The sequence below is a fragment of the Ictalurus furcatus genome, chromosome 10 (genome assembly GCF_023375685.1).
Source record: "Ictalurus furcatus strain D&B chromosome 10, Billie_1.0, whole genome shotgun sequence".
Classification (NCBI taxonomy): Eukaryota; Metazoa; Chordata; class Actinopteri; order Siluriformes; family Ictaluridae; genus Ictalurus; species Ictalurus furcatus.
In genome coordinates this window covers 6,469,340-6,496,435 of record NC_071264.1, presented here as the reverse complement: position 1 = coordinate 6,496,435, position 27,096 = coordinate 6,469,340, and the positions used below count along the sequence as shown (strand labels likewise).

General features: G+C 41.3%; 2 protein-coding genes across 4 annotated transcripts; one reads left to right on the top strand and one right to left on the bottom strand.

Moving 5' to 3' along the window:
• The first annotated feature begins 1,851 nt into the window (after positions 1–1,851).
• Positions 1,852–19,614, top strand: hap1 (huntingtin associated protein 1). Of its 3 annotated transcripts, XM_053634709.1 has the most exons (15): positions 1,852–4,368; positions 10,599–10,675; positions 11,119–11,235; positions 12,413–12,510; positions 12,635–12,743; positions 14,571–14,649; positions 14,745–14,875; positions 15,294–15,368; positions 15,518–15,729; positions 15,818–16,033; positions 16,248–16,558; positions 16,685–16,879; positions 17,691–17,793; positions 18,382–18,440; positions 18,850–18,938. In XM_053634709.1, the coding sequence occupies exons 1-14, from the start codon at positions 4,245–4,247 to the stop codon at positions 18,419–18,421; spliced, it is 1,887 nt and encodes a 628-aa protein (XP_053490684.1). In that variant the 5' UTR covers positions 1,852–4,244; the 3' UTR covers positions 18,422–18,440; positions 18,850–18,938. The 3 variants fall into 3 exon arrangements, with proteins under 3 accessions (XP_053490684.1, XP_053490682.1, XP_053490683.1); XM_053634707.1 differs by lacking the exon at positions 18,382–18,440 and having other exon boundaries at positions 18,850–19,614; XM_053634708.1 differs by having other exon boundaries at positions 18,382–18,971.
• Positions 19,615–21,907: 2,293 nt separating this feature from the next.
• On the bottom strand, positions 21,908–24,976 carry LOC128613682 (uncharacterized). The gene is made up of 2 exons (XM_053634710.1): positions 24,602–24,976; positions 21,908–24,516 (listed from the first exon to the last, which is right to left on the bottom strand). Exons 1-2 carry the CDS (start codon positions 24,840–24,842, stop codon positions 24,443–24,445), a joined length of 315 nt encoding a protein of 104 aa, XP_053490685.1. The 5' UTR covers positions 24,843–24,976; the 3' UTR covers positions 21,908–24,442.
• Positions 24,977–27,096: the final 2,120 nt, after the last annotated feature.

Sequence of the window (27,096 nt, the reverse complement as noted above, 5' to 3'; positions counted from 1 at the left end):
TGTGTGTATATATATATATATATATATATATATGTGTATATATATACATATAAATATAAAATATTACATTTTATCCTTTGTCTGTGGTGCACAAAGATGTGTGTTCAGGTGTGGATTTACCTGAGGTGGAGATAGTGAGCTTACTGGCCGAGGAGTTACCCAGATACACTCTGCGGGCAGACCATGTGTTTGGGTATGAGCATGACGACTGGCTGCACACTCCACTGCTGCCACCTGAGGCCGCTCTGGGACTTACCTATGAGCAGATCGATGAAACCTTCAAATACTTTTGTAAGTCTGCACTTTCCTACTTCCTTCAGTGTTCACATTCTCAGAGTGTACGAGCTGGTTGTGTATTCTGCAGACTGCATTCTTCTTCCTTCCGGTCAGCTCCTCAAAGTGTGATCCACAGATTGAGGAATGGCCTTTAACTTTACGTGTGTTGGTTGGATTGTACACCTGACCAAAGTACTACAGGTTTAGGGAATGATCTTTTGTTAATTGCATTGAAATGTGGCCTTTCATGGTGTAGGTTTTACTCTACAGTTGAGATTCTGATGTGGGCGTTTCCCCTTCAAACTCTCGTTGTGGGCGTCATTTCTTCAGGATGGATGACACCATCTGTGGGATAATCTGTGTTTTTTAACTGCTAGAATTTAGGTGCATTCAGGAAGTTTCTTTTTCCTGTCGCCCCAACCCCCCCCAGTACAGTTAATTTCATTACATTAAATTATCATCAGCTTAAACATGAACACTGTGCATAGATGATTAGAAGTTGCCGAAACTCATTCATGAAATTTCCTTGATGCGTTTCCCTTTGGATCTTGGATCATTATATCTTATTTTATCTTTATTATCTTTTCTTTCTTTTACTTTGTGGACTTTTTCTTTTATCTCATGTTAAACTACTATATATACACTGATCAGCCGTAATGTTAAAACCACCTGCGTAATGTCGTGTAGCTCCCCCTTGTGCCATTACAACAGCTCTGACCTGCCGAGGCATGGACTCCACAAGACCTCTGAAGGTGTGCTGTGGTATCTTGCACCAAGACATGTGGCAGGGTGCATTATCCTGCTGAAAGAGGTCACTGCCATTAGGGAATACCGTTGCTGTAAAGGGGTGTACTTGGTCTGTAACAATGTGTAGGTAGGTGGTTCGTGTCAAAGTAACATCCACGTGAATGCCAGGACCCAAGGTTTCCCAGCAGAACATTGCCCAGAGCATCACACTGCCTCTTGCCTTCTACGCATAGTGCATCCTGGAGCCATCTCTTCCCCAGGTAAGAGATGCACACGCACCTGGCCTTCCACATGATGTAAAATAAAACGTGATTCATCAGACCAGGCCACATTCTTCCATTGCTCCATGGTCCAGTTCTGATGCTCACGTGCCCATTGTAGGAGCTTTCAGCGGTGGACATGGATCAGCATGGGCACTCTGACCGGTTTTGCAGAAGCTCTGACTCAGACGTCCAGCCATCACAATTTAACCCTTGTCAAAGTCGCTCAGATCCTTACGCTTGCCCATTTCTCCTGCTTCCAACACGTCAACTTCATGAACAGACTGTTCACTTGCTGTCTAATATATTCCACCCCTCGACAGGTGCCATTGTGATAATGAGATAATCAGTGGTATTCACTTCACTTGTCAGTGGTTTTAATGTTATGGCTGATATACAGTTTTATATATATAATATATATATATATATATATGTTCTATGTATATTTTATATATACAGTTTGCTTTAGGTAGAAAATATTTCAGCTTCCTGAAATGACCTTTAACTGAACTAGATTTCTCTTTACTTTTAGTTTTTACTGTGCTGGCCAGGTCGAAATTATGTTATATAATTTTGTTATATGTTATATATTACGTATTTAAAAAAAAACATGTATTCATCTCCCTATACCTCACCTTCTGTATTTCTCTCCAACCCTCTAATTCAAAAATAACTTGGACATCTACTGACCCTAAACCCACGCTGGATGTTTTTAAGCTCCTGTTCAGTAACGGGACTGCACCTGGTCCTTCTTATAATCTTGAACACATCCCCTCTGCATGGGCCACAGTTGCCAAATACCATCAAGCTGATTAACTGTCTGCTTTACCAGTATAATTAAGCTCCTTTGGCTCTCAGCAGCCTCTCTCTGTAGCTTGGGCACCTGACATCCTGCCCAGACCTTGTTTTGGCAGGGCCGATGTTCTATCAGGTCAGCACGTTATCTCAGTGCAGTCGCAGCTCTTTAGGTGGATTAAACATAGAGGTTCCAGAAGTGTTTAGTCTGTTATGATGGTGCAGCATGTGAGATAAACTTGGTGGCTATGACCTGAGTCAGAAGTTGCAGGCTTTGAGATTTGTAAGCTTTTCTTTTTTTTTTTTTTTTCTGGAAAGATTTCATAACTTTAGGAAATGAATACCAAGAAAGCATATATATATATATATATATATGTATGTATGTATGTATGTGTGTGTGTGTGTGTGTGTGTGTGTTTGTGTGTATTTGTACTTTTTGTTGCTACCGATCTCCTGACCCGATTTGATAGCTCACTATTGACTAGACCTTAGCTGTTTTATTGGTTCTGAAAAGTAGGCATCAGGCCTAATACTCGAATATTCCCTTAAATGGACAAAGCCATCCATCCATCTTCTATACCACTTATCCTTCAGGGTCGCGGGGAACCTGGAACCTATCCCAGGGAGCATTGGGCACAAGGCGGGGGTACACCCTGGACGGGGTGACAATCCATTGCAGGGCACAATCACATACACACTCACACACCCATTCATACACTAAGGACACTTTGGACATGCCAATCAGCCTACCATGCATGTCTTTGGCCTACCAAAGGCATGCATTTCCTACCATGCATGACACTGGGGAGGAAACCGGAGTACCCGGAGGAAACCCCCGAAGCACAGGGAGAGAGAACATGTAAACTCTGTACACAGCCACAGGAATCGAACCCCCAACCCTGGCAGTGTGAGGCGAACGCGCTAACGACTAAGCCCACCGTTCAATATATACAGTAGGTCAAGCTTTGATGATGGTTTGTAACCTTTATTGGTCTGTGACCTTATAAGGTGTCTTTGTATTACATACTCCAGATTTTGTGAAAACGACTACAAACTAAAATGCCTTTGTTTATGTAGCAGTTCATAAAGTAGATTTGAACAGTAAGAAGTGGGGTAGAGTAAATGAATGGTGACTTTTCAGTCTTCAGATTCTCAGACCTGCCGCTCTGACTTTCCTTTCAGTAACTGCACTCTGGAGTGCCATAGAGTACTATGACAGGTTTTTATCTCTCCCTAGTCAGATTCTAGGGCTCAGTTGGGCGTTTGCAGTTCTGATCATTGCTTGCGGTGTTAAACCTGACCTTTCTGGAGCTGAAAAATTCATGTGGCTAGAGGTAAATATTTGATGTAAGGTATAGCATTTTTAGGGTATGACACAGCTCTTTAGTGTGACTGAAAGGAAAAGGTCAGTGCTTTCACGGAAACCTATTGTCTGAGTTTAGATTCATATTACACTCAAAAAGGCTTCAGGACAACAGGATAAATTATCAGTGAACACATGCTATAGATATGATTAATCACCAAGTGATGATTAAAAAAATACCATCAGGTTGTTTTGTCGTTCAAATCACGTTAAGCTCTTTAGGAATTTGTGTATTAAAATTTTTTTTTTTTTTTTTGCTAGATTGAGGACAGTGACCCCTGAAACCTAATATCATACTGAAATAATATCACACACTCATACACACACACACAGTCTGGTCTTCTGCGACAGCATTGCGTCTCCAGATGGATAATAAATGTGCCAGAATGGAGCATACCATTAACATGGGGGTGTTCACTCCCATGAAATCTCTTTAAACCCTTTAAAAACACGATTCCAGCCAACCAGCTCCCTCCAATTATTATTTCTGTCCTAAACAGTGATTAAATCAGTGACCGAATGAATCGTTTCCCTCCCCGTCTTTTTGATAGTCACGTTCGTTTGAACTTTTCCTTCACCTCCCCCCACTTCTTGTCTTATCTCTACCCATGGCTTAGAGCAGCCAGGTAAGTGTCAGTAAACACAGTGCAGCTGAAGCACTGAGAGGCTAGTACAGGTATTCAACCGGACTGTCACTTGGTACAGACAGACAGCACGGTAGTCAAGCCAGACTGTAAGGAATTTGGGAGAAGAAGAAAAAAGGCAGAGATTGCAGTAGAGGAGCGGCGAGCGGCGAGGTAAACATGGAGGTTTGGAGCAGCTCGGGCACAGAGGAGAGCGAGAGAGAGAGCAGCATAAGTCAGGATGAGGAAGATGAAGAGGAACAGGAGCAGAGTACCAACGGTCTGTGCAGAGAGCTGGTGAAAGGTAATGACAGAACCATTTTGGGGTAATGACGACATGGACCGGGGAAAAGGGCAGAACTAAGAGAGAGGAGAAATGAAGGGGGTTCGTTCTAAAGAGGATCGTGGAATGTTGATTAAAGCTGGCACAAATGCAAAAGAGAGACTGCGTGTAGGAGAATGTAATCAGTGAAGGGCAACAGAAAGCTGGCAGAAAGAGTCCTGGATGCCCTTGAAGTGTTTTGTATTTGTGCAGGGTTTTGTTTTTTGTTTTTTTGGAAAAAAATCAATCAAATCAGAGTTTACCTATGCCTCATGGGATTTAAATTCAGTGCACGGAGTTTGTATCAATCTGTTTGTCTCTCTAAATTCTCGATGAGTCTTTATCAATTCAAATCAATTCCATTTGATTTGTGTAGCGCTCTTAACAATGGACATTGTCTCAAAGCAGCTTTACAGAAACATATAAACACAGGATACGGATTTTAAGTGTGTGAATTTATCCCTATTGAGCGAGCCGGTGGTGAGGAAAAACTCCCTAAGATGATATGAGGAGGAAACCTTGAGAGGAAGCAGACTCAGAAGGGAACCCGTCCTCATCTGGGTAACAACGGATAGTGTGAAAGTAAAAGAAAGTTCATTATGGTTTTTACATAGTCTTTGTTGAACTAGTCCACTGTTCACTAAAGGAGACCTGAGTGCAGAACTGTATGTGGGAATTGCAGTCCCAAGGCCATCGCAGCAACCGTAGTCCCAGCAACCACAGCGAGAACGTCCATGTGGAATTGACGTCCAAAACCATTTCATGGTACTTCAAGCGGTACCATCCTCAGCAATCTCCAGGCTGTAGCCTCCAGTTGATGAGAGCTCCATCCAGAGGTAGGGCATCAGGATGGATCAGGCAGGTCTGGAGAGAAGAAAGGATCAGGATCACTGACATCTCCATAAAATCATGTGTGGCTCGACAGAAGGAGAGTGGGAGAGGGAGGTAAAGAGAGGGAGAGATTATTAGGTATGCTTACTATCCCGTGATGGATAGGACTGTGTACTTTGCATAAAAGAAAGTTTATTCATGTTAAGCTTGAGTAAACAAATACGTTTTCAGCCTGGACTTGAACACTGAGACTGTGTCTGAGTCCCGAACACTAATCGGAAGGCTGTTCCATAACTGTGGGGCTTTGTAAAAGAAAGTTCTCCCCCCTGCTGTAGCTTTCACTATTCAAGGTACTAACAAATAGCCTGCACCTTTTGATCTAAGTAGGCATGGCGGATCATAAAAAAACAAAAATTTCACTCAGGATACTGTGGTGTGAGACTGTTTAATGCTTTATAGGTCAGTAGTAGTATTTTATAATCAATGCGAAAATTTTACTGTGAGCCAGTGCAGTGATGATAAGATCGGGGTGATGTGGTTGTATCTTCTGGTTCTAGTTAGGACTCTAGCGGACTAACTGGAGTTTGTTTATGCTCCTACTGGAACATCCAGACAGTAAGGCATTACAGTAATCTAATCTAGAGGTGACGAAAGCATGAACTAATATTTCCGCATCATGTAGTGACAATATATTTCTCATCTTGGAAATATTTCTGAGATGAAAGAAAGCTATCCTAGTAATATTATCTACATGAGCATCAAATGATAGACTGGAGTCAATGATCACGCCAAGGTCTTTTACAGCTGCACATGACGAAACAGAAAGACCATCCAGAGTTACTATGAGATCAGAAAGCTTACTTCTAGCAGTATGTGGTCCTAGAGCAAATACTTCTGTCTTATCAGAATTAAGTAAAAGGAAGTTAATAAGCATCCAACGTCTAATGTCCTTTACACATCCTTCAACTTTATTAAGCTGCTGTCTGTCGTCTGCCTTTTCTGAAATGTACAGCTGTGTATCATCAGCATAACAGTGGAAGCTAATTCCGTGTTTACGAATAATTTGACCCAGAGGTAAAAAGCAGTGGGCCTAAAACAGAACCTTGTGGAACACCAAATTTAACCTCGGTATGCGTGGAGAAGTCGCCATTTACATCTACGAGCTGATCGCGATCGCTCAAATAAGACCTTATCACATTGGAAAAGTAGTTTTGTTTGTTTTTGGAGATCTGTTGCTATACTGAACTAATCAGACACACTGACTGACGTACAGTGTATGTTCAGACGGTCTCTACGTGGCTAGTGTTTAATTTGACCTACTGTGAGATGCTGTAAGCGATATTGGAAAATCGGCATCCCGGAAAATACCTGCGCACCCTATGAGACCTTTTGGGAATAGTTTAAAGGACCTCACAAGAGACGAGCCCTCTCTATCAGGCTTTTATGATAAGTAATCACACGGTCCTCGCTGTGCTCATGTATGCGGTCAGCATCAAATGAAATCACCGCGGGATTGTTTTTTCTACGAACGGATGGAGTTTGCTTAACCTTGAGGAAACACATTCATTAGTCAGCATGTAAGTTTACACAGTGTGGTTTTCTGAATTATGGTTTAGGAGCCAGACTTGTGGCTAGACTTACGTAAGCCCATGCAGACAAGGGTACAGACTAGGATTTTTTGTATTTTTAATGTGTAGGGGGTTACACAAGCTCAAGGACATTTGAGCACACCACAAATGTTCCCCTGTTCCCCAAAACTACACCCTACAGATGCTATTCAGTGTTTTTTTTTTACAGTACTTCTAGTTAGTACCCTAGCTACCTATTACGTACCAATGACGGTTCTCATCTTCTACTTGTCATGGCAAGTAATAATTTTATTCAGCATCTCACTTATTCCATGGAAGAATGGAAAATATCCCACCAGTGTTAAATGTTAGCCTGTTTTGTGTTTTCACCTTAATCTGTGTACTGTAAACATTGTTTGGACAATTTAGCTCGCACGTGTAAGGCATGTGGGGAAGTCGTTTGACTTCAGATGCTTAGTGATGTAGCAAAACTTCAAGAAATGTTCCTACTTTGTCTAGGAATATGCATAATTTGAGCATGGAAAATTGTTGCAGTGACGTGATTTTGACCTTAAAGTGTTGTGGGGGAAAAAATGAATGAGAATGCACACAGTGTCATGCTAATGGTGTGGTTAGTGGAGGACAAATCATGCTGCTACCACAGAGTTGTTCAGGTTACTTTGTCATTTAGTCAACGATAAGACACATGGACACATCTTCCTTTAAAACTGTATCTCAGCTGGTTAGCACGTTTGCCTCGCAACTCTGGGGTTGGGGGTTCGAAGCCCACCTTCGCCCCGTGTGTGCCTTCTCCGCATGCTTCGGGGGTTTCCTCTGGGTACTCCAGTTCCGATCTGGTGTGTGATTGTGCCCTGCGATAGGTTGGCACCCCTTCCAGAGTGTCCCCCGCCTTGTGCGCCGAGTCCTCTGGGATATGCTCCAGGCTCCCTGCGACCCTGTGTAGGATAAGCGGTACGGATAAGCGCTTTTTCAACCTTAGCGGTTCTACAAAGCTTTACACTGGATCTCATTCACCCATTCACACACACTCACACACCAATGGTAGGAGAGCTGCCATGCCACCCAGTGGTGCTAGCTTGCCATTGGGAGCATCTTGGGGTTCATCGTCTTGCCCAAGGACGCTTCGGCATGTGGAGTCACGTGGGCCGGGAATCAAACCGCCAACCCTACGATTAGTGGACAACCCGCTCTACCACCTGACCCACAGCCGTCCCCAGTTAAGCTCACAGTTTTAAGCTTAACTGGTTAAAATCCAGAACACCCTGCACACTAAATTTAACTGTATTCATTTGTCCAGCAGACAGTATATGTAATATATAGGATATAGCAATTACTGTAAAATCTTAATAACTTGTTTGTCTTGGTATTTCGAACCCATATAACTAGATTAGAGGCATAAAATTGGTGCATTAAAAAAAAGGTGTAAGGAAATGCGTGAGGTCTTATCCACACAGTCAATATCCATCATAGTGCTGTACTATATAACCCACACCCCTGAGCTGGTTTGACAATGAAGGCAAAATACAGCAGAGGTTTTATTCCTCTGTCCTCGCTTCAGTGGCATTTTTTTCCACTAAGCTGTATTTCACTGAACTTTGAATCTCTGTCAAAAACTGGAATCGTTTGTGGTGTGAAGGGTTAGAAAGAGTTGGTCCGCTCTGGGGTGAGCATCGATCAACGTCGACTGGATTACTGTGACGTGACATGGTGTGAAGCAGTCAGTCAGCTCGCGTTGATTCCATTTCCATTTATTCATTAGGCAGAAGCTTTTATCCGGAGAACAATACAAGTAGTGCTACAATAGGAGATTTATAATAAAAAAGCAAAGTGCGCTTTTTAGAGTCGAGATGTAAGAGCCAGAGTAAGTTATTTATTTATTTATTTATTTATTTATTTATTTATTTATTTATTTATTTATGAGGTGGCATTTGAAGAGGTGGCTGTTTTTTGAAAATAGTGACCGATTCTGTGGTCCGGATTGATGTTAAAGAGAAAACCCTATGCACTTAATTACCTGTTCCACAGTTAAAAGATTGTTGTTGATTTTTATATTGGACAAAACCTCTGGAAATGATGAAACTAATTCTCTCCGCACAAGAGGAAAACTCCAACCAAATGAAACTTTTCAGACACGTCAAACACTAGTGTTGAATCGTTAGGATACCGTCGAAAAAGTGTGTGAAGTCGGCAACCTTGTACCATTTCATTTTCCATTGATTTGTTTGAAGACTAAAACATAAATTCAGTTATAGTAAAGAAAAAGCCCTTTCACGGCCCATTTTAGCTTCCTTTTAGCCAATTCTTCTCTCGAAATAACTCCGCATGCACCTTTTAGATGATCTCTTAATGACTACATTTACATGGACAGCAGTAATCTAATTATTGACCTTATTCTGAATAAGACGATATTCTGATTAAGGTGTTTACATGAGTCGCTTTTAGAATATTCCTCTCATGTTCATGTTTTACGTGTTATAGAACATAGATCGATTAACGACACACGTCATTACGTCACGCCGTCTGACGTTCCTCCAGAATTTCACGTATCGACGTACAGTTGGTCTTCGTTATGGGACCGTATACAGTTTTAGGTGTTTTTATTTTTAATTTTACGAACACTTCAAGTGCGGTTAATTATTTGTCGTGCTGTACGTGCTAATGGACGACTGCTCGAAGCCGTGGGCTGCGTCCCAAACCGCGTACTTGCCTACTGTATAGTAGTTGATATAAGTGTATACTATAGTACATAGCAGGTAAGTACGCGGTTTCAGACACAGCCGTGCTCTCTTGTTTACCGTCAAACAGTTGAGCACTGCCGTGTGTGTACGTGTCCTGTCGCACAATGCGGTGAAAACTCCATGTACACGTCGATAATGCGACTAAAACAGGAATACTCCACACGTCTTAATACGATTTGTGTTTACTTCGAGTATGACTTTAATCAGATTAAGGTCATCAATAATCTCTGTTTACATGCTAGTCTCTTAATCAGAGTATCGTCTTAATCCACGTCCATGTAAACATACTGAATGATTCCCATAAGCATTAAAGCACGAGTAATCTACATTTTAAACCTTCACCTTTAACACAAACTGAGTAGAACTGTTTATCTGTAGACTTTTTTTGTTGGTTGATGTTTTCCTCATGAGGAATGGAAGAAATAGAACCATCTGCCATCTTTTAAGTGCGCTAAGTGTTTATCCTCAATCTTCGTTCAAGTTTCACTGCTGTGAGTTTTACACGTTTTCAGTAGCTGTGTTTGAAATAGAAGTCAGGTTTTTGGACCACATCTGCTGTTTCCATATCTGCTGAATAACTGCTTGGCCACTTTTACACACAATGAAATGCCACTCTCGTGTAATATAGTACCATCGTTTGTATGCCTATTTTTGGGACAGGGACTTTTTTTCTTTCTTTTTATAAATCATATCCCGCATCTTCATTCATGGTCTGTTTGTTGACGCCTGATTAACTTACAACACAGATATATTTATCACACGGACACATAATGGGGAGCTTTAAACTAAAGTGGCTCAAGCTAAGAAGCTCAGTGCTTTAGAGTGGGAGGAGCTTGCCTGTGCCAGTCCTGCTCTAAGTATAATGTGCTTATGTATATAAAATGTCATAATGAGGACTTATTACAATAATTACAAAATCATTGTGAGACATGATTAAGCATATTCTACATAAACTTCAGTAAGTGTGGAGTTATGCGGTACAACAAAGAATGCCTCGCCCTGTTTGAGAATGTAGGCCACGTGTAGTAATCTGTCACTCTGTCTGCCTCTACAGTGCTGTGCTCAGAGAGGGTTGGACAGGTTACAAAGACATACCGTGACATTGAGGCTGTCACACATCTTCTGGAGGAGGTGAGGGACAATAACAGAATGCTGTATACACACAACTCATGGTTTGAGGCTTCGGCTGCCTCCAAGGAGAAAGACAACTGCAGTGAAAACACTGATAAATCTGTCCTCTCCCCATCTGACCCCAGTCCTTCTACCCACACTGCACTTTTAATAAAAGGGGAGGAGCTAATTTCATGTCAACAGAAGCCTAAAATGAACAAACTAGCCAAATCCCTTGCACGTCAATATTGTAAAACACATTTCTATTTAGAAATGATGTGATTGCTACAGGTCTAGGAGAACTTTTAAACAGTACAAAATATACTTTTTAAAAAGATTTTGGAAGTTATATCATGACATTGGACAATGAACTCTCTCTCTCTCTCTCTCTCTCTATATATATATATATATATATATATATATTTAATTTTGCACTAACTGCCCAAATTCCTGTTCCTCCACAGAAAGAACGTGATCTAGAGCTAGCAGCTCGAATTGGCCAGTCACTGCTGAAACAGAACAAGTCCTTAACAGAACGTAATGAGCTGCTGGACGAACAGCTGGAGGTCGCAAAAGAAGAGGTCAGTATGTACTGCGGAGCTCAGTGACCTTGGAGAAGTCCTTGTTGAGACATGCATGTTTTTCATTTGACCTCCGATGGTTCAGTAAATGAACAGACATAAAGATGTGCAGGATCTAGGATAACACGCCATTTACACTTATTTTTATTTATTTAACGGAATAAATTGTAATGTAAATTATAATTATTATTAGAGATGCACTGATGTATCGGCCAATAATCTGTATCGGACGATAAAGGCAATTTTTTATGCTATCGGCCATTTGCCGATTGTATCCTGTCAATCAAAAGAGGGCGGGAAAACGCATCAGTTTCGTGCTGTGTGTAAAGATGTCTCTTGTGTGGAATGACTTTGAATTGGGTGACAATGAGGATAAAACTGCAGTGTGTAATCTCTGTAATCTCTGCACTGATAAAATTTTACACTGGATGCTGCAGCAGTGAAGCGGGAGTTTCAGCGTCGAGTCGAAATTTTTGTCGAGCTGCAGTAGCTCCAGTACACCGCTGAAAGATTTAAATGAAGAGGAGTTGACAAAAAAGTTTATATTGTACAGAAAAATATATTTGTAGAGTAGTATATTTCATATCCAGTTAATGTTAATATATAAAAAGTTGATATTATATACGACTAGTTTGATGTCAGTGATGAAGTAGAAACGCTTGTGTTTGTGGAGAGTGAATGTGAGACTAACAGGAGGATTTTTACACTTCAGTCAATGTTCATATGAATTAATAACATTCAATAAGTTAATAATCTTACTTTAATCTTCAGAATTGACTTCATGTTAATTAGAGTCATGTGTTAATGTTTATGAGACCAGTTACTGTCAAACAACTTGCTGAAATGGAGAGAATAGAATAGAGAGAAAGTTTTTATTTGTATTTCTTTCAGAATTGTGGAATTAATTATTATTCATTTAAAATAAGGTAAAAAAGGCAGAACTATCGGTATCAGTTATCGGTATCGACCGATATCGCTCTGAATAATGGGTTATCGTATCGGCCGATATCGCTCTGAATAATGGGTTATCGTATCAGCTGAGAAATTTAGTATCGGTGCATCTCTAGTGAATATTATTGTGAATACGTAAATGATATTCTGCATGTTGTTTAGTATCATTAAATGAAAAATGAAATGCATGCTGAGTGGTATGTAATGAAGGTGTGTAACACTTTAGATTGCTCAGCTGCGTCATGAGCTCTCTATGCGAGATGATCTTCTGCAACTGTACGCCGGCACGGAGGAGATGGAAGCTGCTGCAGAGTCACTCTCAGCGTGAGTACAACACACAGACACCATTCTTAGACGTGATGATGTGCCCCCTTTCAGACGGTCACAAATTTAGGTGATTATCGTTCTTGTGGTTTTTTTTTTGTTGTTGTTATCGTTGCTGTGTTAGGATCAGGCGAAACGAGTCAAGCTCTTCTCTCAGCAACTACGTGCATTATGATTTCCTGCAAACGAAGCTGAAGAGTCTGGAGGAAGAGAACCTGAAACTTCGCACTGTGGTTAGTTTACGCATCACGTCGAGCTCCGCTTGTACTTTCTCAGAGTTAGTCTGGATTGTTAGCTTGAGTTATACACTATGGGCCAAACATTTGAACACAGCTGTTTATGTTTTTTTTTTTTTTTTTTTAACGTTTTTTTGGAATTATGCAGTGTCTATAAAAATGTTAAACAATTCAAAACTACTTTATATGTTTACATCCTTAAAAGTATTCCTAATAAAGCTTTGCACACTCCTGGCTTCACGAGGGAGCTTCACCCAGGAGGCTGTTCGCAAAGTTTGTAAATAGGACGAGTATGTATGTATATATGTATGCTGCTTCTCCTTACTTAACAATGTAATTTAAAGTAAAAGCCACTTGTTTTGAGGGGAAATAAAATACACAGTAAAAATATATTTTGATTCAGAAATTAAACTGTACACAGGCATTATTACATTTATAAATAGTGCAAGCATAAGCCTTTACCATCCATCCCTCCATCCATTTCTGTACCGCTTATCCTACACCGGATTACAGGGGAGCGTGGAGCCTATCCCAGGGAACTTAGGACACCAATCACAGGACACAATTTCACGCACCCATTCACATACTACGGACAATTTGGAAATGCCGATCAGACTAGAATACATTGTACAGGAAAATCCACATATTTATGAATCTGATGCGATTCTGATCAACAACCAAACCAATTACACTGGAGGGTGCTCATTTTTAGTTATAAGTACTCATATTTGTAATACATGTTGGATAACCCTGCATTCTACGGATGAGCTACTCAATCGTATAACCATGTTTATGCACACCCTGACTCAAACAATAGACTATGTGTCTGTTCCAACTAAACCAGAATGGCCATCACCCAGACTTCTATGATGATGGAAATTGAACAATAACAAAGCAAGAAGCAGATAGAGGGGTGTAGTTAGAGACTCCACTTCCATAGCTGCTCAACAAGAATGGGGAAACAGGACAAGCATGATGTAGCTGGGACCTTTTATAGGCTACGCATGTGACAATGATAATAATAATGAGTTTTTATTGGTCACAGTACAGCATGTCAGGAAGTTGGGGTCAGAGTGCAGGGTCATACATGATATGGTGCCCCTGGAAGCAGAGAGGGTTAAGGGCCCAACAGTGGCAGCTTGGCAGTGCTGGGGCTTGAATCCCCAACCTTCCGATCAGTAACCCAGAGCCAGGCACCACCAGGGCTTGAACCCCTGACCTTCCGATCAGTAACCCAGAGCCAGGCAGTGCTGGGGCTTGAACCCCTGACCTTCCGATCAGTAACCCAGGGGCAGGCACCGTCAGGGCTTGAACCCCCGACCTTCCAATCAGTAACCCAGAGCCTTAACCGCCAAGCCACCACTCCCCCCCACCATGTGGGGTTAGTAGTAAGGAATATTCCATTAGTTCCCAAAGGACATGGCCCCTAGTGGTCCGGAATGAAAAGAACTGTTGGTGTTCTTAAAATAGGTATATGTGACATTATTTTTCATATCTTCCAGTTCGGCGTGTATAACCCATAGTCCTAAGGGCAATATGACAAAAATATAATAACGGATTTTTCAATACATTTAGCAAAATCTGGTGTCATAATATTCAGATTTTTTGAAGTTATTCAACAGAGAATGTATGCGTGCTGTAATATGTCAAATGAAACTTAACTAGAAGTAGGAGGAAAGTGAACATCCGGTATTTCATTTAACAACGATGACACCACCGGCCTTTGTTTACACCCCTGAACCAAGAATAATGATGGGATATAATCATACTACGATGGTAATGCAAACCCTTTTTTTTGTTGCTGTTGTTGTTTTCTATTTGCAGGCCAATGAGTTGACGTCAGAGACCAGCAGCTATGAAGAGCAGGAGCAACAGCTGATGATAGTGTGTGTCGAAGAACTCTGTAAGTAAACCTGATTTTCCTCGAAACGATCCTGCATGCTGTAGAATATTCCAGTTTTGTGTTCTCTCACACTTTTCTTTCTCCTACGTGTGTAGCGTCAGCGAATAAGCAGGTGGTGGCAGTGTCAGAGGAGCTGGCTCGTAAAGTGGAGGACTCTTTCCGGCAGCAGGAGGAGATTAGCTCTTTGCTGGGTCAGGTGGTCGACCTCCAGCAGCGTTGTAAAGTGGTGAGAGACACCGTGCTGCATGCACACCTGCTAAACTTAACTAACTTGTTGCGTACGTTGGGCTATATGACGATATGATATTGATACTGCAATACGTTTGTCAGTGTTTCTATCACACTGACCAACTTTATGGTTGTTCAGAGTAATAGATTATATACTATATGGAGATTAGATTGTATTTTCTTTTTAGCAAATGTTCCTCCTGTTGCTGATTACACATCTTATTTTTGTAATATTTTATCTTAAAGAGAATATTTGAATTGTGCGTTTTGTAGGAATGTATAGGCAGGCAATCAACAGCAGGACTAAATATCATGATAAATTATATGTGTCGTTAAGATGTCTTGTCTGCTATATAATATTTTGGCCCGATTGCCTAACCCTAATTGTCATTTGTTTATTTGTTTTTTGACTGCAGCTAATCCGGGAGAATGAGGAACTCACTCAGCACTTAAACACGTCCCGGGAAAGCCAGTCACAGCTCAAAACAGAGGTGTGTCCTGCTCATCTCTCACTGCTGTAATCAGCAAATCAGCAGAATTTCTTACAGCCCTATGATAATCCTGTAAATACATTTTAACCAAGAAAAATGCATGGGACTCTACATGTGATTATGCTTGACTCTGCTCTCTCTGTCTGTAGCTGAAGGACCTGAAAGAGAGGTATTCAGAGTGTGAAGACATGCTACAGGAAGCCAGAGAGGACATCAAGAACCTGCGCAATAAGAGCCTGCCGAACAGCACAGTGCAGCGCTACAGTTCGCTGGCTGCTGTGTTCCCCATGGACTCGATCGCTGCTGAGATCGAAGGAACCTTCCGCAAAGGCCTGGACAGTCCTGCTCCCTCAGAGTACAAGTGCGCAGAAAAATACTCCTTCATAACAGCAAACTTGGTAAACATCTTAATGTCTGTAGCGTTCAATTATAATCTGGCTTTGTAATAGGACCCATCCGTGGCGTGTGTTTGAGACGGTGAAAGTGGCCAATCAAGTTGCGCGACTGCGCTTTCGGTGCCACTCGCCACAGGTCCCCAGCTCTAGCCCCAACTCCTCCCAGTCCAGTCCAACCAGCACACCGGGCACTAGCTACTATGGATCTGACTCCGTCAGCGTCAACCTCGAGGACAAACCCCACTCCATAACACCTTCACAGGAGCAGAGGTGAGGTTTGAAAAGGAGACCGTTATCCTGTTTCTCCTGACCAGGTGTCAGTGCTTTAGATGGAGCTGGGGTAGATTCAGCAATCCAGTGAACACTTTTCTGACCTTCACGTCCACTGACCAAACGATTGTGTCATAATAATGTGTGTGATTTACTAATGAACCTGGTTAGAAACGTTAGGGATCACGTTCCATTTCTTGGTGTGCCTCCAAAGCCTTGTAGAATCCAAGCGTCTGGGTCAGCCGGGCAGGCCAGGTGGCCAAGATCTGGAAGAAGCTCTGCGTTCCCTCTCTGCACGCCAGAAGAGCCATTCCTCTGATCGGCCGTTCTTTGATGTCGAACGTGAGAGGAAGCTGAGGGCACTGGGTGGCAGCAGCGCAGGAGACTCTAGTGGCTTCCTTACACCCAATGACAGCTTGGAATCCACAGGAACCAACTATTCAGGCAGCTCCCAGCATTCATCTGGGTCATCCAGATCCCAATCCTACCTGCCTGAACGCCTGCAGATAGTCAAACCACTGGAGGGTGAGTGAACGAACACACACACACACACACACACACACACACACATTCAAAAGATCGTCACTTCTTGTCATATGATTGTATTGTACAATGTAGCTAGGGATTTCTTTCTCCACCATGTATATGTAGGTTCAGTCACTCTGCACCACTGGCAGCAGCTGGCTAAACCCAACCTAGGGGGTATTCTTCTTCCACGGCCAGGCATCCTCACCAAAGACTTCAGGGAATTGGATGTGGATGTTCAGCAAGTTTATAGCCTCAATGACTTTGAGGAGGACGAGCCCAACTGGTCCAAACTCCATAACCCCATTCACATCCCTACTGGTAAGGATTTATTATTCTCACAATTTAGAGTTTGGTGGGAATGGTTAAAACTACAATCCCAACAGGGGGCATTGTTGGACTGAAAGTTCACAGGACACTATGCCTCTTAGGATGAAGGTTATAAGGTTGTAATAATTCACATATGTTATAGTAAATCATAATAACGTAGTATTGTACTGTAAATGGCTTGCTTACCTTTACTGTGGGCTAATAGTTTCAACCCAGACACTCCACCCATGTGATGTGGTACATCTAATATCCTTTTATACATTTATTTTTGTTTGGCCACAGTGTTGAGGATGGGAAGTGGGAAAACAAACTTTTGAACACTGTGACGCAGTGAGCTTCTCAGAGCAAGATATAGGCACTGGATGGACATGGTATCATAGTTCATGGTATCTGGGTAATACTATATGATAATTGTGATTTAAAGAGTTTTGTTTAATGCAGTTAAACAAAGGGTTAACGAAAAAATGGGAAAAAGGTCTGAGGTTTGTCTGCTATATTAGTCAAATCAACTCCTTTGTGAAAATAGAGGGTTCTTGGCCACTGTGTAGCGAAACTAGAGGGCTGGCTTGTGAGAGTTGCGGACTGCGCTGGACTCGTAAGCTAAACACTGATTGAGTACATACAACGGTCAGCTACTATGAAGAAGCATATCTGTTACACATAATTAAGGAATATAAATCAGTCTACATGAGCATTTTTTTGCTTCCTTCTTATCATCTGCTTTGACTCCCATTTTGTGTTGTGATAATGTTGTGATAATGAGTAGTGCGTTTTAGTAAGTGTGCATGTGTGTCTATCTCAGTCACTTCATCTGGATCCAACTTCCCCCACACCTGCCCCACCCACACCATCACCAACTCTCAGATCCTCCATCCCTCTGTCCTGCTGTCCTCCTTATCCACTAGGTAAGAGACTACTTTATCCCACTGCTTTGTTACTCTATATTTCAGATAACTAATAAGCTATGTCATGCATCAGTGAGATCCAGCTGGTCCGTTGTTTCTCCATCATTCCCATTTCTAGTTTGCCTTAATTTTACAGCTGCAATCAAAATGATTCAACCCCAATTGCAAATCAGGTTTCAAGTGGTTTCCCCAAATCCAACTGAAAAAGCAACTTATAACGATTCCTCCAGTTTCAAAATGATTCAACCCTCTGAGTTGAACACAACAGCATAAATATGCAAAACAGGTGTTGCCTCAAGCACACCGCATGCAACTAATCAAGGGCTTCATTAGTTGCACTGGGGGTTGAATTATTTTGATTGCAACGATATGGTCACCCTTCAGTTGATCTTAAAATTGAGATTCTCCCAAGATACCATTTCTAGAAACGTTGAGGCATTAGGAGAAACTGAATTTATGTAAACATATGTATAAGCCGAATTTCTATACTGTTGACGGTGCCTGGTACACTACAGGGATTTAACAGGTCAGAGAAGATGTCTGCTTTTTCATTCTTCTCTTTCTTCTTTTGAATACGTTCTCTTTCAGCCACAGGAAGCGTTGGTCAAGGCTCTCGCTCCAGCTGTAATGTCCCCTACCTCCATAAAGTGAGAGCCAAAAGTCATGGCTGAATAGGCACCCAGACAATCCCTAACGCACTTATTCCCTAATTTAACCACTCTCATGTTAGTGTCATCTCTGCTTTTAACAGGATAGACTAATTGGTATGAAAGTATTTTCTTGCCCTGAAATGCAAGAGTCATGGATTAACGTTCTCCATTTTTGCATGGCTTTATAAAAGGCATTTTATTTCATTCTCATTGGTGAAATCTTCTGAATGGACTTTTGCTAAACTCGTTCATGTTTCATTTCTCATTGTTTTGAGCTTTTCTGTTTGCAGCATATGGCCTGGTGAAATACTAACCTATTGTTTTTATTATTTTTACCGATTTTTTAAAAAATTTTTTGCAGTAGTATTGTGATGTCATTTTTTTGTCGTCTGTGTTTTTTTTAAAGCTTTCAGCCTCATAACCTGTCCACCTCTGGGAGCAGTGAGCATGTAAGGACCTTACCAGATCACCAGCATGGTTTCTTCCATAGACCTGCCATGAATACGACACCCACCTTAAGTCTTATTCAGCTGCTTCAAGAGCGAGGTATCTCTGCTTCAACTCAGCCCAGCTTGCCTCCCATCCTCAGACCTTCTACCAGCACTTTAGCAGCTTTAAACGATAAAGAGCGAGACGGGGGACATAGAGGAGTGAACCAGCAGAGGAGGAACATTTTTAGCTTCAACCTGGTTGACAAGCTTCAGAGTCTTGGTCTTCATAAAGTAATAGCCAGAGGACTCATAGGCTCGGGGAAGATGGAAGGAGATCCACGTCATCCTCCTCCAACACAACACTGAACGCTGGCTTTCAGCAGAGCTACTGTTTTATGTACTGTCTTCCATTTTGTATGCAGCAGATCCAACCTCCTATCAAGTCTTGTATTTATCATTGAACATTGAAACCCATATACACATCTCATATTGAAGTGATGTCATATTGGTTATGAATGGATGGTAGACTGGTTTAGGTTTGGAAATCCAAGGCATTTTAACAGTCTGCGGTACATAACGTATGATCGGTGTTTATATTGCGCTCTTATGTGTTCTGAACACTTTTCAATAGGGATGAACCGTTCTTTCATTATGATTTAACAACTAGCCCTGTTTTTATTTTTTTTAATTATCTGACCGTCGCCTCCATCCTGTCTCACCATTTGTCTTGACATGCATGAGCACGATATATTATTTATATATATATATATATATATATATATATATATATATATATATATATATATATATTTAAAGGCCAGTGACCTCCGATTTGTCAGTGTACTGGATGAAGTGTGACCGTTCATGGGTTACCCGTTAGTTGTTTTTATGACAATGTGCACATTTCTACTATTGGAAATACTAGATGACCTGAGCATATTGTTCAGGATGTCTAGAGGGACATAATATTCTACGATGAGCTGTTTTAGAACCTATTCCCAAAATGCACTGGGGCACTTAGTTGTGGATATCCACACGCATGACGCTTTATACAGACACGTAATAGTCACGGGCCTACTGTATAGTTAAAGCTGTTATATAGAATCCTTCAGATACTTGTAATTGTGTTGTTTCCACACACACACACGCACACGCACACACACACACATTACTGTAGGTGAACACGGGCTATTATTTGCACATGCAGATTTGTCACAATAAGAAATTCGAGGAGACTCCAAAAACATTCACCTTCATATGTTTTTGAAAGTTTTATTTAGCAGACGCATATTTCCAGACGTATTACCTTTTGTGAACGCAGAACTGATTATAGAAGGTCTTTTACAGATAGCACCTTATATTATGTGTCCTCTTGGCGCTCAGCTAAAGCAAGCTAGCGGAAAATCCGCATCAGAACATTTCCACCTTAGCATGCGATCTGTATATGTACTGTACGTCAATGTCTGGAAGGACTTACATGTTTCTGTGTATAATGTTTGTCCAGGTCGCATGGTGTCACATCTATATCTCCGCTAATCCACCCAGAGTTTCTTATGCAACATGGTTTAGTTTTGGTCTGTAGAAAAATCTCTCATGAAACAACAGAAACATGTTTGTTACTGAAAGTCTTTTATTTTATTTTATTTTTAGCCTGAGATATGATGACAGGATCAGCCGGGCTCCTTCATGAGACGGTCTGACTGATCAATCACATCACGATCGTGTTCGGTGCCTTACGCGTCGCGTTGACGTGTGTTCTCCACGGTCCAGATACAAATCGCTTCAATGCGAATTTAGATCTGAATCCAGGTTTCTGAAGAAGGAACTGTCGTTAACGTAGCCAAGCACCTGTACAGCCTTAGTACACGTAGCTCTAAACTTGAATGGCCATTAAGCGATCACTCAGCTACTTATTTACGATTGCATTTATTCAGCGCTTTTCTAGACACTCCAAGCGCTTTACGTAGTATGGGTGGGGATCTCCTTAACCAGCACTAGTGTGTAACGTCCACCTGGATGATGCGACGGCAGCCATAGTGCACCAGAACACACACACACACCAGCTATTAGTGGAGAGGAGCGAGTGATGTAGCCGATTCAGAGGTGGGGATATATTGGGGGAAATACATCTTCCTAAAACCCTTTCCTTTGGCAATATGTAATACACGTACGTAGATTTGTATATTACACACATCCAATCATCCAGATCAGAACTGAGATTTCGCTTGACTCGATCAGAACTTTGACATGCTTGAGCACTACGCTACTGTAGAAATGGTACTGCGTTATATAATGCCAGTTTGCATTTGTAGTATGGGAAATACGGGGGGAATCAGAGTGAACATAATCACTGAGTGTACTGTAGACTTATTGATTACAAGTCTGTCGCATCTATTGATTGTATTTTTTTTTCTTCTTCTTCTGTTATTAGGTCTGTAAATACGATGCCATTCGTTTGCACCTACGATCACTGTAATTATTATATAAAAAAAAGCTGTATTTGGAATAGGAGCCGTGTACAGTATTGAAGCGTATGTGAATGATTGTTGGAGGGTTCCAATAAAATACAAGATTTTGACATATTCATGAGTAGGTCTGTGCATATTTTGATTCCAGAACTGTTTTAAATAATACACTTTTCATCCCCAGTACAACTCCTGTGTCGTACATTGTCCTCGTCGATGAGGTGGTAAGTTCAGTGGTATCTTTTGTACCTGTAGTGTGTGTAGTTTTCCTGCATGCAAAGGACTTTTAACATATTACTCTAGAGCAGGGGTGGGCAATCTTATCCGGAAAGGGCCGGTGTGGGTGCAGGTTTTCATTCCAGCCAAGCAGGAGACACACCTGATTCCACCTGTTTAATCAGTTGATCTCGGCTTTCAATAGACTCAGGTATGTCTACTGCTTGGGTGGAATGAAAATCTGCACCCACACCGGCCCTTTCTAGATAAGACTGCCCACCCCTGCTCTAGAAGCTAATTAAATGCTAGTTAAAGACTGGTCTTTCGAGTCAAATTACATTGCTTAAATAATCTATAAACGTAAATTGCATTCATGTTAGCATGTAATAGGTACGTTCTAGGTACATACAGTGACAAGGTACATTTGAGTACGTTCTTTTGCATCCTACGGTCTTAAACTCATTTGTAGTTAACGAATCAGACATACGCTGCATGAGCATTGTCTAAGTGAGGAATAACCGGACAGCGATGTGCCATAATGCACAAGTGGACTGCCTCTACCCCCCTGAAGTGCATTACTCTTGTATAAAATCACAGTCTGTTGTGTATTATTCTGTTCATACTGCAGTGAGTTGCTGAAATACACTTTTTCATTTAATATTATACGAAACATTGTGCATTTTACTGGTTCCTAGTCAGATTGCAACGTGCAAGAGACAAGTTAGTTCCTGTTCTCACCTGTTACAGCCAAGATAAACTCATTCATTCTCTCTCTCTCTCTCTCTCACTCTCTCTCACTTGGTCAGATCTCTCTCTCTCTCTCTCTCTCTCTCACACACACACACACTCTCTCACTTGGTCGGATCTCTCTGTCTCACTCTCTCTCACTTGGTCGGATCTCTCTCTCTCTCTTGCTCACTCACTTGCTCTTATCTCTCTCACTCTCTCTCACTTGGTCAGATCTCTCTCTCTCTCACTCACTCACTTGGTCGGATCTCTCTCTCTCTTGCTCACCTGGTCAAAACGCTCTCTCTCTCTCTCGCTCAATTGGTCGCAGTGGCGGATCTAGAGTTTTATACATGGGGTGGCCCCACACATACACATACACATATAGTGGAAAGAACGAGGTCACCCTGTTTGTGTCTATAAGTGTTGAACATCCAAAATATTTTCAGAAAATGAAGCTTAAGCACCAAGGAGATAAGATACAATAGCATGTGTCTGTTACATGAACTGCTGAGTTTATTGACATAAAACCTCAAATTTATAAACAAAAAAACACACAAAACCCAGACAATGTAATTGGATATAGCAGGCATCGAGCAGACAGGGCTGGTTGCACTTGGGCTTCATTAAAAAGAACTCTGATATCTCTCCCTTTCTTTTCATCTTTAATTGATCCTGTGCAAAAATAAGACCGTCTATGGTTACATCTAATCAACCAATTACCAACATGTTTATCTTAATCTGCACCTATTATGGTTTTTCAGATATTACCTGAGAGAGAGAGAGAGAGAGAGAGAGAGTGAGAGAGAGAGATGTGACCAAGTGAGTATAGAGCTGTTTGTGAATGTAAAAAGTCTGAAAAGTTTCATAAATCAAAGCGCACGACAAACGGCGTTATTGACTCCTAAAAGAAGGAAGCGATTCTGAACAGCTGAATCGAGTCGTTAGTGATTCCAGACCTTACTTCCTGTACTAACCTACGTAGGTTTGTAACAAAAAGCCTCGCCTCTGGTCTTCATCGGCTGCTCGGTGACAGCGTTAGACCAATCACAACAGACTGGGACATCTGACCAATCAGAGCAGAGTATGCTCTCTGAAAGGACGAGTTTAGAACGAATCCTTTAGAACGGATCAATTTAGGAGTCGTTTGTGACACTGGGGGAAAAACGGTAATGCTGCAGTTTAAATTATGAGTTTAAATTACAGTGTTTTTTGACCTCGGATGCACGTAAATCTATTGTACGAGACCTTTTAAACAAAATTAGGCGTGTTTCAAAACCATAATAGGTGTGTAGCCATGCTTGTATCGCCTCATTTATATGTGCCATCCTAGCATAGGTAGCCTGTTGGAGCCTTATTAACACATCCAGTGCCTCATAAAAGTTATTCAGCAAACAAACCTGATGCTAAACTTTAAAAAATGTACTTCAAATATGATGTTTGCTTATTCTAGGTATCCTGCAGCCATATTCTCTCGTCCTTGATTTGAAAACGTTTAAAAAAAACCTCTTCTTTCGACAAGAGGTGAAATGATGTGTCAATCAGCATCAGCTACTGCCAGTAGTGAATATAATGTTGGGGTGGCACCCGGGGTGGCCAATCGGATGTCAGCGGTGTCCAGTGCCATACTGGACACCTTTCTGGCTCCACCACTGCTTGGTCATATTGCGCTCTCTCTCTCTCTCTCTCTCTCTTAAAATGCAAATTGTCATTTTACAGAGAAACAGGAAAGCACAATCTCCCCTGTCCTGAAGGCCTTCCTGACCCGGGAAACTGCAAAGCACCGTGACTGTTACAAAGCACTTGCCTTCAAGACTCATATCCTAGATGATAAATGTGTCCTAAAACCAGCACATCGATATTAACCCATAATTCAATAACGTGTCAGCCGGAACTACTTTCCGAGCAGTTATGACCAATCAGACCAATCAGATTCGAGCATTTAGCTGCACTGTGGCGTATATGCCAAAAAAAACAATCCAGTGTGGATTCTTTTTCTACAACAGCACGGCCCTTCGTGTGTGTTATTCCTTACATATATACCATTTTATATAAAATACAAAAAAACAAAAAAAAAAAAAGTGAACTACAAATTTGAGGTTGCATTAAATCGAATAAATTTAATGAAATGCAGAGAGATGATGATCGTTCATTAGAAACTTCAGTCCGTACTGCGACGCCCGAAGTCCACCCAGCCCTGATAGTCTGAAATGCAGTCGTCCCGCTGGATCATTTCTGTCAAAACATGAAAAAGGACAAAATGAAGCATGAATGAGGGACGACCCAAGCGTGAAGATAATCTCCATCCGACGACACTTACCCGACAGAGCTTGCAGTAACTGCTTGGACGTAAAGCGCTGCTGGTCCTCTGGTAAAGGTGCAAAACGCTCCGTTCTCATGTCACGACTCTGAGCGCCCCGCTGCACCTGCATCCCCCTGATCTCGCGAGGTTCCGACACCTCCTGAGCCTCGTGGGCTGACTGTAACAGCGGCGAGCCGGTGCACGTGTGCACCATTGCCGCAATCATTATGAAACCGAGCACTGTGAATGTCGCAGCCATGCCTGGGAGGGAAACGCGGCTCTAAATGACACATCAAACATCATAAACAGACAGATTATGCGCGTGTGTATCATTTACAGCTAGTATACTCTACAGCATAAAACTCAGGTTTGACAACAGTATCAATAACCACCTAAAACAATAACACCACAGTTTATCCCTTGGCTTTACTTACATTTACTTACCTGAAATGAGCAAAGCCGAATATTCCAAATGTAATGTCATGGACCCGTTCAAGATCTGGCTTATATATATATAAGCAACTCATCATCGACAAGCAGGACTGCAGCAATCAATAAAACATCGCTGGCAAGAAGGAAGCAATAAACCGCATGTAGGCTCTTACTGTAAATTGATCACATGACTGTTGATCACCTGCAGCATCCATTGATTATGTTTTTCAACGTTGTTTGTTTTTAGACATTTTTGCTCTTCGTTGATTTTATTTGTGTTAGTTGCTGTCATTATAATCGTATAGTGAGACTGTACCGTTTAGACGCCTACCCTTTCTTTCTGAGAGGTTTAGATACTTTGTGTAAACAAAAACAACAACAACAAAAGGTACTAAACTGTACCACTTCTTGTCACAGGGGTGGTGCCCCTTACATTTTGTACATTTAGTATGTATCTTTTACATATGCAGGTGCACATCTTCAACACTTTACTGTAAAAGGTCATTTACAGTTCAATGATCCACTAAAATTCACTATATATAGGTAGACTATATTTAAATTTCCAAGAGATTGATGTGCACTACTGTATATGGTCAAAAGTATGTAGACACCTGGCATTCAAACTGTTGACATAAATTTGGAAGCACACAGTTATCTAGAATGTCTTGGTATGCTGTAGAATTATTTTTTATTTGATCATTTCCCTTCACTGGAAGTAAGAGGCCCAAACATATTCCAGCGTGACAATGGGCCCTGTGCACCAAATGAGCTCCGTAAAGACAGGGTTCGTCAGTGTTGTTGTGAAACTCAAGTTGCCTGCGTAGAGCCCTGACCTCAACCCCAGCGAACACCTTTGAGATGAACAGGAACTCAAGACTGCATGCCAGACCGTCTCGCTCAACATCAGTAACGCCGAATCAGCAGAAATCCCCACGGCCACTTTATAACCAAACTCTAGTGGAAAGCCTTTCCAGAAAAATGGAGACTGTGTAATAGCAGCAAATCCATACTGGGGACCAAATCCGTATTAATACCCGTTAATTCCCATAGTTTTGGAATGGGATGTTCAGCATACACATCGGGCTGTGATGGTCACGTGTCCACATACTTTTGGATACCCCCCCAGAAACAAGGAATGGTACAGTTTCATACCTTTTTTTTTTTTCTGAAAGCGTAGGACTACTGTAAGATTTCATAATGCTTTTTGATACTGACTCACATCTAAGGTTACACCAACGTATTGCTGTATCACATTTCCTAGGAATTGGCCAAGAGGAAAAACACCTGCGGTGCATCCTATTTTTCTTATTTATGCCAGTATTTTTGTCATATTTCCGTGACCATAGATAGGACCTTATCATGTGTTACGGGTTTTGATAAGAACATTGATTAGCTTAAGGTGAAATAAGGCTTAAGTGGTTTCACTGACGCAAAGACTCCTATTTAATCCAAAAATGGACTAAGTGTCCTGTCCTAGAGACAGAGCACGGTTTATGTACCTAAAGATTTTAGAAAGCGGTAGTTGTCAATCTCTGCAATACTGTAGGCCTCACTGTGTACTCAGAGCAAACAGCTCAATACAGTCGACCCCGTTTTCCATCGAAAACATCTGCATGAGCCTAAGTCATTTTAATATGAGGTCATTCGGTATCGCTCGCATTGGAAAGCTAAACGTTGGAACACATGCACACTGAAACAAAAACAGAATACAACAGGAAATACCAACAAAACGAGGGTGCTGAACGTTCATTCTTTTCATGTTTGGTTTATGAACAAACCTAAAATGCTAAAAAAAAAAAAATAATAATAATAATAATTTGTTTTAAAATAAATAAATAAATAAATAAATAAATAAATCTGCCAGTACAATATTGTGGGCTGTAAGGTTGACCTGCCCATCTGTGTATTAATAAACTTAGAATCATTTTCAAGTAATTAAAACTAATGCTTCTCACAAAAAAAAAACGAGGACGTAGGGACGTGAAAATAAGACAGGTGCAGGAATAATATGTGCGGGAAATAGTCCAAAAAAACACACACACACACACACACACACATACACACTTACACATTTTATTATT